Consider the following 16,299-nt stretch of genomic DNA (forward strand, 5'->3'; position numbering starts at 1 on the left):
TTCCGTCTCACCACACGCTTTTTTTTAACCCACTGTAGCCGATTATTAAACATTTTAACTCGGCAAACGATCGACATCATAAAAACTCGCGCTCCCTAAGAAAAACACCGCTCAGACAACTTCTGTCTTTGCCCAATTCGAAACGTTTAGTTTGTCGACTGAAATATGCCAAGAGCAACAACGGGAAAAGAGACAAGTTTGGGAGAGATGTGTTATCAGTGGAGAAAGGAGAGCAACGTCACCTTTTAAGTTTTATGATTATCCGTGATAACAGTTTCAAACCGAAAAGACCTCAAAGCAAATGCTTAGACATAATAAAACTGAAAATACCATCTCTTTTCGTTCAAAATTAAGTTTCCTTGAATAGGTTATATAAAAAGCCATGTTGTTCATTCCAAAAAATTCACATCCTACTCAGAAACAATTGGAGAGTTCGTTAAATTGCCTGGAAGACTATTTATAAGAAAATCGCATTTAAGGGTTATACTTTAACCCTTTCACTCTCAAGATCTCATAAGAAATTCTCCTTAATGCCTACCATACAATCTTTTTATGGTTTTGCATCGGAGAAATTGGTATTGGATCAACTAATAATCCCCTAATTGAAATTTTTCTTTATTCTCATCACTTGTCTGCTTGGTATTGTATTGATATTGTAAGGAGAAATTCTGTCTTGGTCACTCACGGGATTTCAAGGGCTAAAGCAACCTATCTCTCATCAGAAATTTTTATGGAGGAAAGGGTGAGGTAGGCGGCTTATGACGCTCGAGTAAAATTATAACGCTTCATACAAAAAAGGATTCAATTTATATCTGGTTAGTGATTATTTAGTCTTCGTTGAAAGGGAACAACGAAAGAGATTATTTGTTTATTAGCTTACGCACAAGAACCAAGAACCATATTACTTGGAGCCTGAGTGTCTCGGTGGTCAAGTTTTAGTTTGCTCAGCTTTATCTTGAATTTCATTCACAAAAAGGCAGCTATTTTGATGATAAGAAATTAATCCCTTAACGATTGTATGAGGCAACTCGTTTTATTACTGGCACCGGAGTAGACTTGGTTGAATTCATTTGATTTTGCTTTAGACAACTTTGGGGACGGTAGCTTTCAATCTTTTTTCTACTGAAGCTTGAAATATTGCTTTCTTGAGGAGAACAATATTCAACTGTCTCTCGGCTCGCTTGTGCTGACTCTGCAAGTATGGGTACCAGACAGGGGGATGTACATCTTCCCCGGGGGGTTTCGGCAGGAGAAAGTGTTGACTGCTCAGATGAAGACGACAGTGAGGATTGTCCAGCTTTATGCAATGTAGACTTATCAGATGAAATTTTCTCTTGTTCTCTGTTGGATGAACTCGTTTTGCTTTCTTGATCACTTGACTTTGAGACTCTTGGCTCATATTTGTAAGGCAGCCTGTCGAACTTGTACGTGAAAGGTTGGCCAGGAACCTGGAGAACATGAAAAAGATAAAAAAATAAAAAATATATAGATATATCAGCCAGACGTACAATCATGTGGATCAAAAATGAATTGCCCAATGGATTCTAAGCATAAGAATTAAGCTCTCTCCTTTGCAAAGAAACTTGCAAATTTCTAACTACATAGTGATTCCCTGAACCTGTCACTCAATTATAAAACAAACACCATCAAGGCATCGCAGATCCACAGATCTAGCAAAAAAATCATAAATTGGTTCACCTTATCCAACCTTCGAACACCATTTACCATAGAATATGACACACCATCACTTGTAATTAATCATGGAATTTAGTTGCTAACGTAGTTTCCTAGTTAAGTAACGATTCTAGTTCACTGCAAAAGTTTGTCAATTTGAAGCATCAAACAGATGCTACTACCATTACAAAATGCTACCACTATTACAAAAAGTTAATCAGTATCATGTAGTCCACGTAACTGCAAGAAAAGTCATGAATTGGATCACCCCCATTCAAACTTTGAACGCTATTTACCAAAGTATGCATTACATTCAACCACACCCTAACTACAGAAAAGCAGATCACAGGGGGTCTAAAATAGACTTTCCTAATCCTGCATCCCAACGCTAGTTCTTTTTATCCCATCTCGCCATCCCGCAATCCAGCCGTAATGAACATTTTCATCCCGATCCTGCCTAGTTATATCCAAGTCGCTCCAGTTCACTACCAACTAATACGCAAATAATAGCCTTTACAATATGGATAATGTACTCTCATTATGGAGAAAGATAAAGACTTGCATCCCGCATCCCGCATCCCGTATCCCGCCAAACCAATTATCTGGCTGGAGAAGGGCTTCTCTGGTTATTCCAAATTCCTATCCCTTAAAGCAATGATATAATAAAATGCACCATGTACCCTGTGCTACAACATAAGTAGAAATCACAAAAGGTGCAACAGGTCATAAAGTGCAAAAATCAAACATCGCATTACTCACTTGAACCATCAACAACAACAACAAAAAGCGAATCAAGGGATTATCTCGTATTGATAGCTAAATTATGTATATTATGTGGGTGAGATTGATTTTCTTGATTTTTTTAAGTTTTACTGAACTTATGGTTAAGAAATTTGAAAATTTGAAAATTTGAAATTTGAAACGGAAATGTAAATTTCTACGAGGAACTACAAAGAAATTAAGGTGGGACTTAACCTAAAATTTGACTACAAAATGCAATTTTTGTTTTTGGAGAAATCTGAAACTTCAGGCATAGAAGAAAGCCATGACATGAGTTTTTAAGACTAATTTGCTTTATTTTGTTGCCTACGATAAGTTTTCTGCAAGCTAGTAAAAAAATATTTTTGGTTACCATGGCAACGCAACGTAGCATCTTTCAGTCTTGCTCCAATTTGAAGCCCGAAAGTCCATCCAATTCCTAGAATTTCCTCAGTATTTTCAAGAGGAAGCTATATGACCCCTTACATGAAGTATAGCTAGTCGGAGGTGGCGTGGGATTGAAAGCTGGCGTGTTTTCAACTGTGGAGATACTGTGAGAGCGAGATTCGAGTTTTATATCAGCGAAGTTTTTGTCTAAAATGCCAGGAGGGAAGAAGAATACTGTATATAGAAGAAAGCGGAAAGGAAAGCCTTTTACTGGAGTGCAGAGATACGCAAGGAAAGCGAAGAAAATGCCGCGTGCGGATAGAGAAGTCACAAACTCAGCATCGAGTTCCTCGTGTGATGAGGCTCTGTCAGATGCCGAAAGTGCTTCCATCAGTGCTTCGAGACTCAAAATGAGACCAGAAGATTCACCAGATAGTTCATCAAAGATTTCTGATGTAAATGATTTTCAGGGAGAGGGATACAGACTTGTAGACCTCAAGAAATTATATGCCACGTTGTCTGAAGCACATGTGTGCGAGGAAGGTGAGAAAACATAAGTGAACATCTGTTTTACTTTTAACCTTTTCTTTACTGTTCATGTCTCGTAGCATATGCTAGTAACAGTGTGCAGTTTCCATTTTTTTCTCTAAGAATGTTTTTTTACTTCTCTTCAGTACTATCTTTATTGTTTTCATTTATTAAAAATTACAGTTGTAACTGTCTGTTGTGTGGTATGTGGTGAATAAATTTTGTGACTCATATACATGTATGAGAATGCACAAAATAACTTTAGTGTATACTGTTATTATGTTCTAGGGAGTTTAACTCTGAAGGAGAATTCTTCTGGGAGAAATGGGCTAATGGCAGACCTCTCTGTGGAGTGTAGCTCCTGCCTTGAAGCTACACCATTGAAAACATCAGATACAATAACAAAGAAAGGGCAATCTTTTGATGTAAATCGTCGTGCAGTCTATCATTCTCTGGAGACAGGAGGTGGCTATGAAGGGCTAGTAACCTTTTGCAGCATCATGAACATGCCATGTCTATCACTACCTGCTTATTACAGACAAGTAGACACAATACTTGAGGCTTTAGAAGCTGAAGCCAAAGATGAAATGACACAGGCAGGGATAAGAGTTCGCGAGTACATCCTGAAGGAAAGTGGAGATGAAGTCAATGATGATGTAGTCGATGCAGCCGTTTCGTTTGATGGTACATGGGCGAAAAGGGGGTTTACCTCTCTGACTGGAGTTGTTTTTGTTATATCTGTAGACACTGGAGAGGTTCTTGACTATCATGTCCTTTCAAAAGAATGCCGGAAATGTACCATGAAAAGGTCTCAGTGTCAAACTGACGGGGAGTTCGAAGCATGGCAGATTGAGCATCTTGCTTCCAATGAGTGTGACATTAATTTTAATGGAAGCTCACCTGCAATGGAAGCTGAGGGTGCCATAGTTGTTTGGAGTAGATCTGTGGAACTGCATAAAATAAGGTATAAATGGATGGTTTCTGACGGAGACAGTAAGGCATTCAATACTGTGGAGAATATATATGGCGATGACTGCAAGGTGGAAAAACTGGATTGTGTTGGGCACGTGCAAAAACGCATGGGCAAGCACCTACTTAATCTTAAAGCAAGAACCAAAGGTAAACTTGCAGATGGCAAACCCATTGGAGGACGGGGCCGACTGACTGAGAGCCGCATTAAACGCCTTCAGAAGTACTATGGTCTAGCCATTAGACAAAACACCCTAACTAAAGCAAACCTAACAGAAAGAGAGGTTGATGTTGTTGTTTACACCATGAAGAAAAATATCATTGCCATCCTCCATCACAGTGTCCAGTCACAAGATGCTGCTAAACAACATCGCTTCTGCCCTGTTGGTGAGGATTCCTGGTGTAAATGGCAACAAGATTGTGCTACTGGAACAAATACTTATGAAGCAGGTGACTGTTTGCCTGAAGTGTTCTTTGAACTGCTGAAGCCAACATTCATCACACTTAGTGAAACTAAGCTGCTCCAAAGGTGTGTGCGTGGCGCCACCCAAAATCGCAATGAATGCATCAACGGACTGGTGTGGGCACGCTGCCCAAAACACAAGCATCATGGTGCCAAGGTGATTAGATGTGCAGTTGCTTCTACTGTGTGCCATTTTCATAGTGGAGCTGCCAGCAGAGCAAGAATAATGCAGAGACTGGTAATTCCAGCAGGGGAGTACACTCAGAAGGCCTCAGAAGAAAAGGACAAGAGGCGGTTGAGAAAATCGGACCTTCAGACCTCTGCTAAAGAAAAGAAGCGCCGGCAAGGAGAGCAAATGAGGCGCACACGCAGAGAAGATGCCCTACGGGAGGCTGATGGTGATACCTATGAACCTGGAGGCTTCTAAGTGACTGAAAGAAACATTTGCTATGATATTGGATAGTTCATAGCCATGCAAATTTGTGCAGACAATCTTCGTTTTAGCTTTTTAACTTTAATCGCACTTTTCTCAAAATGTGCATTTTGCGCATTCTAGAAAACATATCTCATAGAGGATTTAACCAATTGACTTGAAATTTTCAATGTTTATTGCTTTCAAAGAGTGTCTGGGAATGAGCAAAGGGTTTTTCTGTAGCTTTACTTTGTCAAAAGTTACAAAGAAAATTGTGGTGGAAATTCACCCCAAAAATTTTGCTTTACTTTAACTGGAGGCTGGAACCAAAGTTTTTTATATTTTTTAAAACTCTATGCTCATCCCCATGATTAGCCTATATACTATATAGTTATAAAAACAAATCAGAGCTAGCTGCATTCCATATCAAGATTTCTTTTCTAGAGTACATGTGGGTTGTGCACAGTATGGGGTAACAATATTTTGCTGGTATCAGGTTACAAATAAACTGTGTGCAGAAATAATTGAAAAAACTGAAATCTGTGATTCATTAGCTTTTCAGTGATATATGGTTTTATATGGTTTAACTAAAAACTGTGGATGTGACAAGTCATTGAAAAAAGGGGTCTTTTTTAGGTTAAGTCCCACCTTAAGTTCAATAAGAAATAGGCAGCAATTTTTCCTAATAGATTATTATTATTATTATCATATTATATTAATGTTAAATATATTAGTAATAGAATATGTCTTCCATGAAGAAATTTTACGCAATCTCAACATGTAAGGTTGTTTATGATAAATAAATCATATGCAACTTAATTGAATGCAAGGTTGACATCTTCATTGTGCCTTTTCCAATAGGCAATGGTAGTATTATGGTTGACTCTGGTATTGGAGTTGGTGGTACTACCAATCTAGTATTGTAAGCAATGTTTTAGTATGAAAAGTAACAATTGGTATTGTGCATTTTGGACGGAAGTATTATTGATACCATATGTGGTGTGTGTCTTTGAAATAAATGTATAAATATTTCAATCATAATAAAAAAAAGGTCAGAAACAACAGTAAAGGATAGAAATGCTAATCACTATTACACTTTTAAAATCATCCACAAACAAGCAATGTTGTCTACAGTGGCCTGTTTTGGTATATACAGGAAACCGTTTCTCCTCAGTAGGTAAGCTTTAAGTTAATCGTTTATAGTAACAGGTTAGCACATTTATCATCTAACAATACTTGATGACTATACCAACCTTTTGAATGATTCCTTGGCTATAATAGAATCGTAATGCTCGACTGAGTTTCTCATAATTCATTCCCTTCTTTCGTTTAACCAGACCCCATCTTCTTGATACCTCCTCGGGTCTTTTCAGTTTAAATTCTTTGAATTCTCTTCGACTCCAGCATATTATAGTTCGTAAATCATCATTTGCCAGGAGATCCAGTAAAAATTCCCACAAGTGGATGGTGTTCACCCGCCGACGTTTTTTACCTTCTGAATTTATAGTTCCACCTTTGCGAGTTGATTTCTTCGTCAGCTCGATTTCCAAAGATGATTCTGTAGCCTCTGTTCAAATACCAGTGATTTGGAGAGAAGGAGAGAGGAGTGAAAATAAAATAACGACCTCGAGTAGGGAATTTTACCGGCATTCTTTTTTTCTGTCGAATGAATACCACAACACAATCCATGTCTCTTAGCTTAAAATCATCCCCTACACGTCCATTCTTGCAAGCCAACTTTTTAAAGAAGCATCTTGTATATTGTTCTCCCAGGCATTAACTGGATCGATGTCAAAAAGGGCTAACATCATTTGAGATTCACTCGAGGTCTTTCATGTGAGATAAGAGAAGCGAAACACATCGCCCCTCATCTTTATAGCCATGCAAGTAGATCGAAGAAATTCTTTAAAGGAAAGCCTAACAAATGAAGCATCAACATTGAATCGAAAATGAACGAGCTGTGTTTACATGAGTCACTCTTTTAGTTTCATTTGGAGTTTTCTAAAGAATTTTCATACATCAAATGATCACTTGTCAATGAAATTAAGCCTTCTTATGATTCTTTTGAAGGCAAGAGTGAATATTCCCTTTCCTTCGTTTCTGCATCACTGATCGATAACTGCAGTCTTTCTATAATATCAAATAATTTTACAGGTAGATAAAAGAAATTGTTTTATTACTGTGGAATCATAACTCGCTTTGAACCTGAAACAATCTAAAATTGACGAAAATCTACAGCTATCATAATCATTCTGATTTTTGACAACTTGTGCGGGTATAACTGTAAGCTAAAACAACGACGTTAAACGGCCAGTGGAGCATACGAACGTGGAACAACAACCAACAAAACTGTCGCCCGTTAGCCTCAAAGACCATGAACCCAATTCTTAGTATTTCTAAGGGAAGCTCTCAACCTGAAATTCAGTATAAATTCACACCTATAATCCCTGAGTGTAAAATAACAACAACCTGATCTGTTTACAAGTCTAAAAACAAGTGTATTTCATGGTTGTTTATGCCACAATTTGGTACGAATGACTAACCAGTCATGCTCACCATCCACAAAACTTGTGGCAAGTTTTTGGAAAAGGCTATTTAAACCTTTTTTTTCTCGTAAATCGTTATCCTTGATCATCACTGAAAAGGATATGAATGCAGTATTTATTCATTTTACGTTCTTATAAAAATAATTTTCGCAAGTTATTTGTAATATCTTTGGGCGTTCTGCATGATATACAGAGTCAAACACACGAAGAAAACTTGGATTCTAGAGCAAGAACGATTGATATTTTTCCATGCTATTGCTCCAAGTATTTATTAGGAATAAACAAATTTAAGCAAAATTTTACCTGCTGTTGTAGACGCCATTTCAGTTAATCCCACACAGTCCCTGAGGGTGTCGTTCCCAATTACTTTCACATGGAAAAGAAAAGGACTCAGACAGGAGTTTCAGCTTTGCGTGTTTCGTTACGTATAATGATATTTGCATCTTGCGGCTTTATTTAAACATGACTTATAAAACGGAAGTTTTATGTGCTATAAAAGAGAATATACTTCCTCTCAAAGCTAGACAGTATTAGTACCTTCCAGGGACTTCCTGTAACAAACACGGCGTGACAGCAGACGAGAACATTTTGTCACGCATTAGCCTATGAAACAAATAGGAAAAATAAGTGGCTTTTCTTCAACTATGTCGTTCAAATTCAAATGATTATTATGTAATTTTTTTTTGCTATGGCATTAATATTTATTTACCAGGAAACTTTCTGAACCGAAATATTTACACAGTCTTGGAGGTCGTTATTCTCACCTCAAGGCGTTTTTCAATCGTGCATTGTCCTGAGGAAAACTGAACTTTCCTCTGCTTCTTCCACCTACGTCGTCTTGTTAGACAACCCAACTCGTCATAAATGCTAAAAAGCTACATATTTTGAAGCACAAGGAAAGTGATTCTGTTTTTAGAATTTATTTCTGGGTGATATACGAGCAGTGAAAGGGAAATTCTGAGGTTGAAGAAATTAAATTGCTTTTTCCCAAGTATTAACTGGCTTTAAATCCAAGGTACCTGCATTTCTTAGTGGTAAAAGGAAAAAAAAAAACAGAGAAAGAGAGAGAAGATCTTGAGTCGATTGAAAGTGATGAATAGGACCGGAAGCCGGAAGCAGGTAACCGGATGTTGTTTTGTCCAAATTGCTATTGAAAGTGAATAACAACTGCGAAAGTCTTACAAAATAATTTTCAGCTGCTGTGTAAGCTTCTGGAGGTGCAAGTTTCCTGTTTATCGCAAGTTTCAAGTGAAATACAGTGTAACAGCCTCCCTTAAAACTTGGTACTGAACAGCATTTCTTTGTCTTAAAGGCTTAAAGGGTTCCTAATCCACCTTACAATGCAGAACTAAGGTTGTTAAGCCACGTTCCTCTTCAGAGGATATGAATATTCGAAAATACCGTCGCAGTTATGAAAACAATAATAATAATAATGATAATAATAATAATAAAAAAACAGGAAGGTAATTGTCAATCATTAACTATGTAAATATTGAATGGAATTAAAATTATTTTGACTTGAATTTGATTGATGCTATATTTCTTCAAGCGGAGAGAACTTATAACCATGGTATCATATTACGAGTGGATGAAGTTAATGGTCTCTTTATTTTTTATATTGTAAAAAAGATGTGTTTCTTCTTTTACGAGAACCTGGGAATAAACGGGGATTACTTGCTTCTAAATGTGACAGGTACCCTATCGCTACGATCAGCGATGTTGCAAACATTGTGAGGAAGGTGTGGAGTTCTTTGTTGCTCTGTGGTGGAGCATCGGAGCGCGGGATCCGAAAAACTTGGCTTTTATTCTTTAGAGAAGGGTTTCTTTTATTTCATGACCGAGCTCAAAATTTACCATCTCAGTTCTTTTCCGATTAGCTATGACACACATCCACGCGCCTTTGTTTTTATTGTGCCACATTAACAAAGGAAATATTTTAATCAGTCGTGTCATTGGGCACGACTGATTTATTGCTAAATAGTTGACGTGTCATTTACCGTGTCCGTGTATTCAGCCTAGTATGCGTTTTATCGTAGAGGGTCACATATCATTGAAACAGCTGTGGCTTGAAATACAACTAAGTGTTTTTTGTTTGCAAAACGCATCAATATGGAGGTTGATCACGTTCACAGCTGAAATAGTGCTGAACCATAATCTGGAAACTAACTGATTTAAAACGTCTCTACACACTTTTAGGGCAATTACCGTTAAGAATTGACGGCAAATTTTTATCCTTGCGTATATAGGGGGTAGGTGTCTGAAGAAATTGTGGTGCTGCCTCTGAGGGAGGTTTAACGGTTAAGATAATTTGATTTTATCACCTGAGTTGATCATGTGAATTTGCATTCATAGAAAGTTTCTGAAGCAGGCGTTTCGAGCGTCAGCCCTTCGTTTTCCTTGTGTATGTTACCTTTGGTGGAAACTTTTAGAAAAGCTTTCAGTTGATCGTTGAGAGTCTCAGATATCACAAGAAAAGCAACCAATGATAAAATCAACAGTTTATTTATTGGCTATGGATTGGAGGCAATTCGCTTAATCACTGACACAGGAATAGACTTAGTTGGACAATTCAGAAGATCTTGCTCTGGAAAGAGTAAAGGAACAGAAGCTTTCAATGTTATTTTACTCAGATTTGAAGTAATACATATTTGGGGAGAAAGTTGTTGAGTTGTCATTTGGCTTGCTTGTGTCGACCGAGCAGCACTGGGTATGAGAGAGGGAGAGATGCTACTCCCCAAAGGGATCTGGACACGCGAAAGTGTTGACTGCTTAAATGAAGACGAGAGTAATGATTGTCCCGATAAACAGGATGTAGATTTATCAGATGATATTTTCTTTCGTTCTTGATACCATGATTGTGAAACTTCTGGATCGTATCTGTAAGGTAATTTGTCGAACTTGTACGTAAAACGCTGGCCGGGAACCTACGAGAATATGAAAATAAAATTATCGGTAGGTGAATAATAGATAGCCACAAACGACCTATAACATCAGCGAGTGAGTGAAAACCATTCCTCTGTGTTACTGTAATAGCTTGACCACAAATTCACAAGTTTACTTGTAGCTAGAGTCCATCTTCATACAGTTTACCAAATTGTAAGGATCATTACATGTATTAGCTACCTTGAGCATTCGTTTGAAACTGTGCACGATCGACGTCGATCAAAGTCTAATTCACTCAGTTCATTTGAAAGACCTGTAAGACTTCAACTTCATCAGTTGAAGTCATTGGCTGAATCCTTTCGTTCCACTGGACCGGGTGAATTATATCATATGCAACAGATACTCCTCTTGTCTTGTTTTCGACAACCTGCCTTACTGACTCTTCCCTTTGGCACTATTTTCAATACGGGCACTTGGATTCCTCGCAAGGCCGCTGTCGCGAAGGACTGTTGTCACCAAATAAGCAAAATGCGCGCCGAATTTAAGATGCCTAACGTAAAGGAAGGAACATCGGGATGTTTGGTTTTGGTCATTTTACATGACGCGAAGAAGGAAAAATGAGTTTTTCGGTTTCTTATTCGGTTCTCTTTTTCCCGGCCTAAATCGTTTCATATTGGTTTGAAAAAACTGTTTTCGGTGGTTTTCCTGTTTTAATGAGTATCGTTTATGGCCGGTTTCGCTCTTCAGGTCACAACGAAACTTACGAGGTCCACTTTAAAGAAGAAGCGGCTTGCATCAGAGGAATATCCTTACTCATTAAGTCAAGCAAGCAATCAGTGTTAAAACGGTTATTAACAGCGAACGTCTTTTGCTTAAACAGTTGATTGAGGTGTAACACGCCTCGTTGATCTCTCGTAGGACTGAACACTTTCGAGGGTACCATAACACGGTACAAAATCATTGAGTAAACGAAAACGCACGCGTTAATTGCTAAATACTTCAACAATCTTCACGCAAAATTAACTTACAGTCGACGTTATGAACTGGTTCTGTGTTCCATCGCAATAAAAGCAAAGAGTGAGACCACTCAAGATAAGACCCTCATCAAACACCACTTACACTAGAAACAATGTACTACTTACTCCTCTCTTGGAACAACAGTCTCTTGGAACAACAACTTAGAATGTGAATGTAGAATGTAGTGTTACCACACCTTGCATTAGATATAATGTACTATACCATAAAAAGTAACCATAATCCAAGGCCACACACATGGAATAATAGATATTAATGGTATTAATTGCATGTACAGTGTTTTCTGATAACAGGTTACAACCCTTGAACGCTATTTCACCAAGTACCAAACGCCATTTAGCATAGACCAGTACATAGTACAGAGAGCAATGAATGTTTCTTAAAAGGTAGGCACTGGAAAGATATTCAGAGCACCCTTCATGTTCGCAGGAAAGGCCATAAAACCTTAAAGAAATCTTAAAATCTATAGGAAAAGCTAGACACATGGGTTATTGCTCATTTTATACATCATTAACCTGTTACCTCTGTGAAGTACATTTGTACTGTAAGTCATAAAAATTGGAAGATCAAATCAATTTTCCCATGTAGGTTAGGAAAAGGGTATCATTCTTCACAACAAGTACCATATGGTGCCATACCAATGACATACCACATTCAGGGTAACTATATACGATCGAAATATACTGTGCAAGGTATGAAAAAAACAATGTTCATCATGCCAACCCAGATACGATCCATGAACTCAATTAGCAAACAGCAAGATTATTACATTACAGGAAGCTCTGTGGGAAATCTCTTTACAATGATAGAGTCATTGTACTATAATTTTACCAAACACCATGCAACACTCCAACTGGCCGACACCATGTACAATGTACTTTTAGCAGTAAGATTCTTCAGTCTTACGACAACTGAATAAGCTTTGTATCTAAAACTTCAACGGGTATTGCATTTACCAAACTAATTGAGCATCAGGAAACTGGGTTGGTAATACAATGCACGACTACGAAACAGACAGCAATGACACACAATACAATCGCCTCTATGAGCAATATCTCTTCACACGTTTCAAGGACTATAGTTAGATTAAGCCAGGAATAATTTATGGCTGTATATTTTCCTGGGCTTCACCATTTCCAGTCCTTCAACCTTCAATTCTTTAGTAAGATGGCTTTTGCAAGCTTTTCATGTCAACTGTGAGTAAACTTTGGGTTACTTAGCTAAGAGTAAGTGTATCCATCGATCAGTAAACACTTCATGACGACAGTACTAACCTTTTGAATTATTCCCTGACCATAATAGAATCGCAAAGCCCTACTAAGTTTCTCATAATTCATTCCTTTCCTCCTTCTTCTTAGCAGACCCCATCTTCTTGCCACTTCCTCGGGTCTTTTAAGCTGAAACTCTTTGAACTCTTTCCTACTCCAGCAGATTATCGTACACAAATTGTCGTTGGCGAGAAGCTCCAACAAAAATTCCCACAAGTGGATAATGTTCTTGCGACGATATTTTTTAACTTCTGGATTTCTACCTCCATCGTTTGATTTGTTTATCACCTCGATTCCTAAATCTTTCACCGTAGTCTCTACTTTCATGGCAGTGGTTTGGTGAAAGAGAAAAGAGAAAGAAGGACTCATTAGTTTTAACATCTAACAATTTGTCAGCTTTTGAATCGTAACACCAACTTATAAAAGCTTTGATACTTCAAATAAACACTAAAACGGAGTTAAATACGTTCTAAAGTAAAAAGCATCTACAACCCTTTCTGCTGGCGTAACATTTATCCCTATTACGAGCCCTTAGTAAATAACTGTGAAAGCTCAAAACCTATTCCTTCCGTCCTCCTAGTCAAATATGGGAAGTAAGATCCCATCTGCTTTGAAATTTGGCGGAGAGCAGCTCAAAGTTCTTTCAAAGCAAACGCTGACCACATTTTCTCCGGTTAAAGAGGTTACTAGTTTCCTGACAACCCAACTACTTAAAAGTTTGTAATAAAAGCCCTGAATATACAATTAAGAGCCATATGCTTGAATGAAAGAGCTACAACGACTTAAGCTGACAATTGACGCAGTTTTACACCTGTTGGAGGGAACTAAAATTAACTAATTACAACAGATGTGTCGATCGCATGTCGTTAAGCTTGCGTTGAACCTAACTTTGAATATCCGCCGAAAATTTCTTTGACTCAGTAGACGAATCATGTATTTCAGATAAAGTAGGTTTCAATAGATTATTGAGTTTATGGCACACTCATAAGATTATATTGTAGATATCAGTGGTAGACTTGAAAATAACTATGTTATTGCTGTAAAAAAAATTGCCTTTTATTCGTTTATAAAGCAATTATCATCATCAACATCTTCACAGCGAGTGTCTTCATTGCAGGAGGCAAACGATTATTGTGCTTCTGACAGAGTTCTTATCGATAAACAACTCAGTTCGCTTCGATCAATAAAAACAATATTTACCTTTTCAACTCATGATGGCCTGCATAACACCAAACGCTTTCTCTAATTAACTTAAAGAAAAATTTTGGTTATTCTATGCCCCCCACAAAATTGTTAAAACTTACAAAGAAAACGTAAGCTTATTTAGATTTGCTCCTATTGCAAACGTTTTTCTTTCTAAAGACTCCATTTGCTCTTGGTGCAGCTGTTCCTCAACAGAAGAGGATATAGCTCTTCGTGAACGCCTTTTCTAAGCTTTGAATATTTCCTAGGACACAGAACCTAAAACATGATAACATGATTAAAGATAATCCAACGAAACATATGGATGCTTTTCAAAACTTAACTATTAATGCTCTTCACCACAGTTACACTTTTGTTTATTGCACAATCGAGCCTCCTAAAAACACGGATAATGGATGACACAAAATGAAATACTTATCAACTCTACCAAAATATCTAAATCTTTCTTCTCACGAGGGCTGTACAATCACTATGTGAACTGAAACAAGAGTTCTTCGTATGAGTCATGCTTTCAGTTTCCTTGGGAAAGAGTTCCTATCTACAATAAATAAGTCTCTGGAGGCTTATCCTCCAGTTACTTGTGCACAAGACTGATAATGTCTCGATTTTCTTTGTTTCTCCCTGAGTTTTGAAACTTTAGTCATACCCCTCAGTTTCTCAGGACAATATTCTTTCATTAGCCATCGATCACACCCATTGACAGTGAACAAACTTCAGTAAAGATAGTCGAGCTGCGAACTAACACTTTTTTCCTATGGATTGCCGGCTTGGACTCTTGAGTCTTACCAGACGAGAATCCTCAGTTTGAAAACTAGATTTGCATTAATTATCATTAAATTCTGAGAAAATGGCCACTAAATCTTTGGTAATGATTGTAATTTACTTCAAATTATTGTATTGTAAATTTGGATTGAAACTAGAATTGTTGGCTCTCACTTCGCTGAACTCAGCAAAGTGCATCATTCCCCCTACGTTTGGGTGATGCTCTAAAAATTCAAGTTTTATTTTGACTTGTGTCGATATGATTCCCAAATAAAAGGCTCTAGCCTCTTATCTGTTCACAGCTCAAAGAAAAAAATTGTGTTGCTCGTGAGTGACACAATTCAAGAAGCAAATTATATAAATAATGACTGAGAACTGTTCCGTCGCTTAACTCAAGATACGGCTTTGCGATTCTTTGTCAGTCGTCTCTTGTGAGCCTTTAAAACTTCAAATTAACTTTAAACGAAACGAGGAAATGACACTCACTGGAAGCAACAGCTCTCTTTCTGTGCAAAATTCTAGAAATATCTTCTCTTGGTTGTGGTTACCGACATTCGTTATTATGATATCATCCCAAACAGTCGCGTGTTACCCACGCCGCACTAGCCAGTTGCCGTGAAAAGCTGTTTCAAAGTAACCAGTTGTTTTTTGTCATTAATCGCTTTATAGCTACTTTTTTAGCATCGAAAAGGATCTCCATTTGTAGAAAGTAAGTTCGCTTGTTGTTCTAAGGTGATCAGTTCGCAAAATAATAATTTTTAGACAACTCGTCGCTCATCAAGCGTTGTACTCGATACCATGATTGCCGAGTCAAAGATAAAATACTATTCACGCAACCGAACAAAACCTTTCAAAATTAATTGATACATCTAAAATTTTAGGCATAAGAAACCCACGGCTTGGGCTGAATAATTTTATTTTAAAATACAAAATCAAGAAAATAAAAGAATGATCTACCTGCTGTTTGCGACGCCATATTGCGCGGGACTCAAACAGTCAGAGGTGCGTCCTTCTTCGATCACTTTCAATTTGAAATGCAACAGAAAACTGGAGGACTTTTAACTTTACATAGGTCTCACTCATAATGATAGCTGCACCTGGAGGCTTTATTTAAGCATGACTAAAGCTGCAAGGGAAGTTCTATCAATCATATAAAATTATATTTACTTCCTCTCGGCATCTTCCGGTTGAAATCACAATAGGCATGACAATCCAGAAAGTTCTGTTCCGTCACGCAATTGGTTGTGTTTTGTTTTTAGGTTTTGTTTTACAAAAAAAAAATTAAAAAAAAAAGGATAAAAAAGAAAAAAAAGAAGAAGCTTTCAAAACAAGGTCAATAGGTCTTTTCTCAGTTGCGGCGTTTAATTTAAAGCTCAAAATTCTTGGGGTCCTGCAAGGAAATGCAGTCGT

At 37.5% G+C, this 16,299-nt stretch overlaps 3 protein-coding genes across 4 annotated transcripts; 1 reads left to right on the top strand and 2 right to left on the bottom strand.

Moving 5' to 3' along the window:
• Positions 1 to 879: 879 nt before the first annotated feature.
• LOC149044783 (uncharacterized) lies at positions 880 to 8,158 on the bottom strand. Its single transcript, XM_089206194.1, has 3 exons — positions 8,042 to 8,158; positions 6,446 to 6,759; positions 880 to 1,448 (listed from the first exon to the last, which is right to left on the bottom strand). The coding sequence occupies exons 1-3, from the start codon at positions 8,058 to 8,060 to the stop codon at positions 1,008 to 1,010; spliced, it is 774 nt and encodes a 257-aa protein (XP_089062320.1). The 5' UTR covers positions 8,061 to 8,158; the 3' UTR covers positions 880 to 1,007.
• LOC149044784 (uncharacterized) lies at positions 2,884 to 5,805 on the top strand. Its single transcript, XM_089206186.1, has 2 exons — positions 2,884 to 3,363; positions 3,637 to 5,805. The coding sequence occupies exons 1-2, from the start codon at positions 3,033 to 3,035 to the stop codon at positions 5,205 to 5,207; spliced, it is 1,902 nt and encodes a 633-aa protein (XP_089062312.1). The 5' UTR covers positions 2,884 to 3,032; the 3' UTR covers positions 5,208 to 5,805.
• A 2,061-nt stretch (positions 8,159 to 10,219) lies between the features above and the next one.
• Positions 10,220 to 16,054, bottom strand: LOC149044785 (uncharacterized). 2 transcript variants are annotated; one of them, XM_089206202.1, is made up of 3 exons: positions 15,847 to 16,054; positions 12,931 to 13,241; positions 10,220 to 10,662 (listed from the first exon to the last, which is right to left on the bottom strand). In XM_089206202.1, the coding sequence occupies exons 1-3, from the start codon at positions 15,863 to 15,865 to the stop codon at positions 10,249 to 10,251; spliced, it is 744 nt and encodes a 247-aa protein (XP_089062328.1). In that variant the 5' UTR covers positions 15,866 to 16,054; the 3' UTR covers positions 10,220 to 10,248. The 2 variants fall into 2 exon arrangements, with proteins under 2 accessions (XP_089062328.1, XP_089062327.1); XM_089206201.1 differs by having other exon boundaries at positions 12,931 to 13,244; positions 15,847 to 16,011.
• Positions 16,055 to 16,299: the final 245 nt, after the last annotated feature.

Source organism: Pocillopora damicornis, chromosome 5 (assembly GCF_964200805.1).
Source record: "Pocillopora damicornis chromosome 5, jaPocDami1.2, whole genome shotgun sequence".
In the NCBI taxonomy this organism is placed as follows: domain Eukaryota; kingdom Metazoa; phylum Cnidaria; class Anthozoa; order Scleractinia; family Pocilloporidae; genus Pocillopora; species Pocillopora damicornis.

Bases quoted from the DNA above. Each gene is read 5' to 3' on its own strand.
- LOC149044785 (XM_089206201.1), bottom strand. The intron at 10,663-12,930 runs GTTAGTACTGTC...ATATTCTCGTAG, and splicing joins GTCAGGGAATAATTCAAAAG to GTTCCCGGCCAGCGTTTTAC.
- LOC149044783 (XM_089206194.1), bottom strand. The intron at 1,449-6,445 runs GTTGGTATAGTC...CATGTTCTCCAG, and splicing joins GCCAAGGAATCATTCAAAAG to GTTCCTGGCCAACCTTTCAC.
- LOC149044784 (XM_089206186.1), top strand. From the start codon at position 3,033: ATGCCAGGAGGGAAGAAGAATACTGTATATAGAAGAAAGCGGAAAGGA. The intron at 3,364-3,636 runs GTGAGAAAACAT...ATTATGTTCTAG, and splicing joins AGCACATGTGTGCGAGGAAG to GGAGTTTAACTCTGAAGGAG.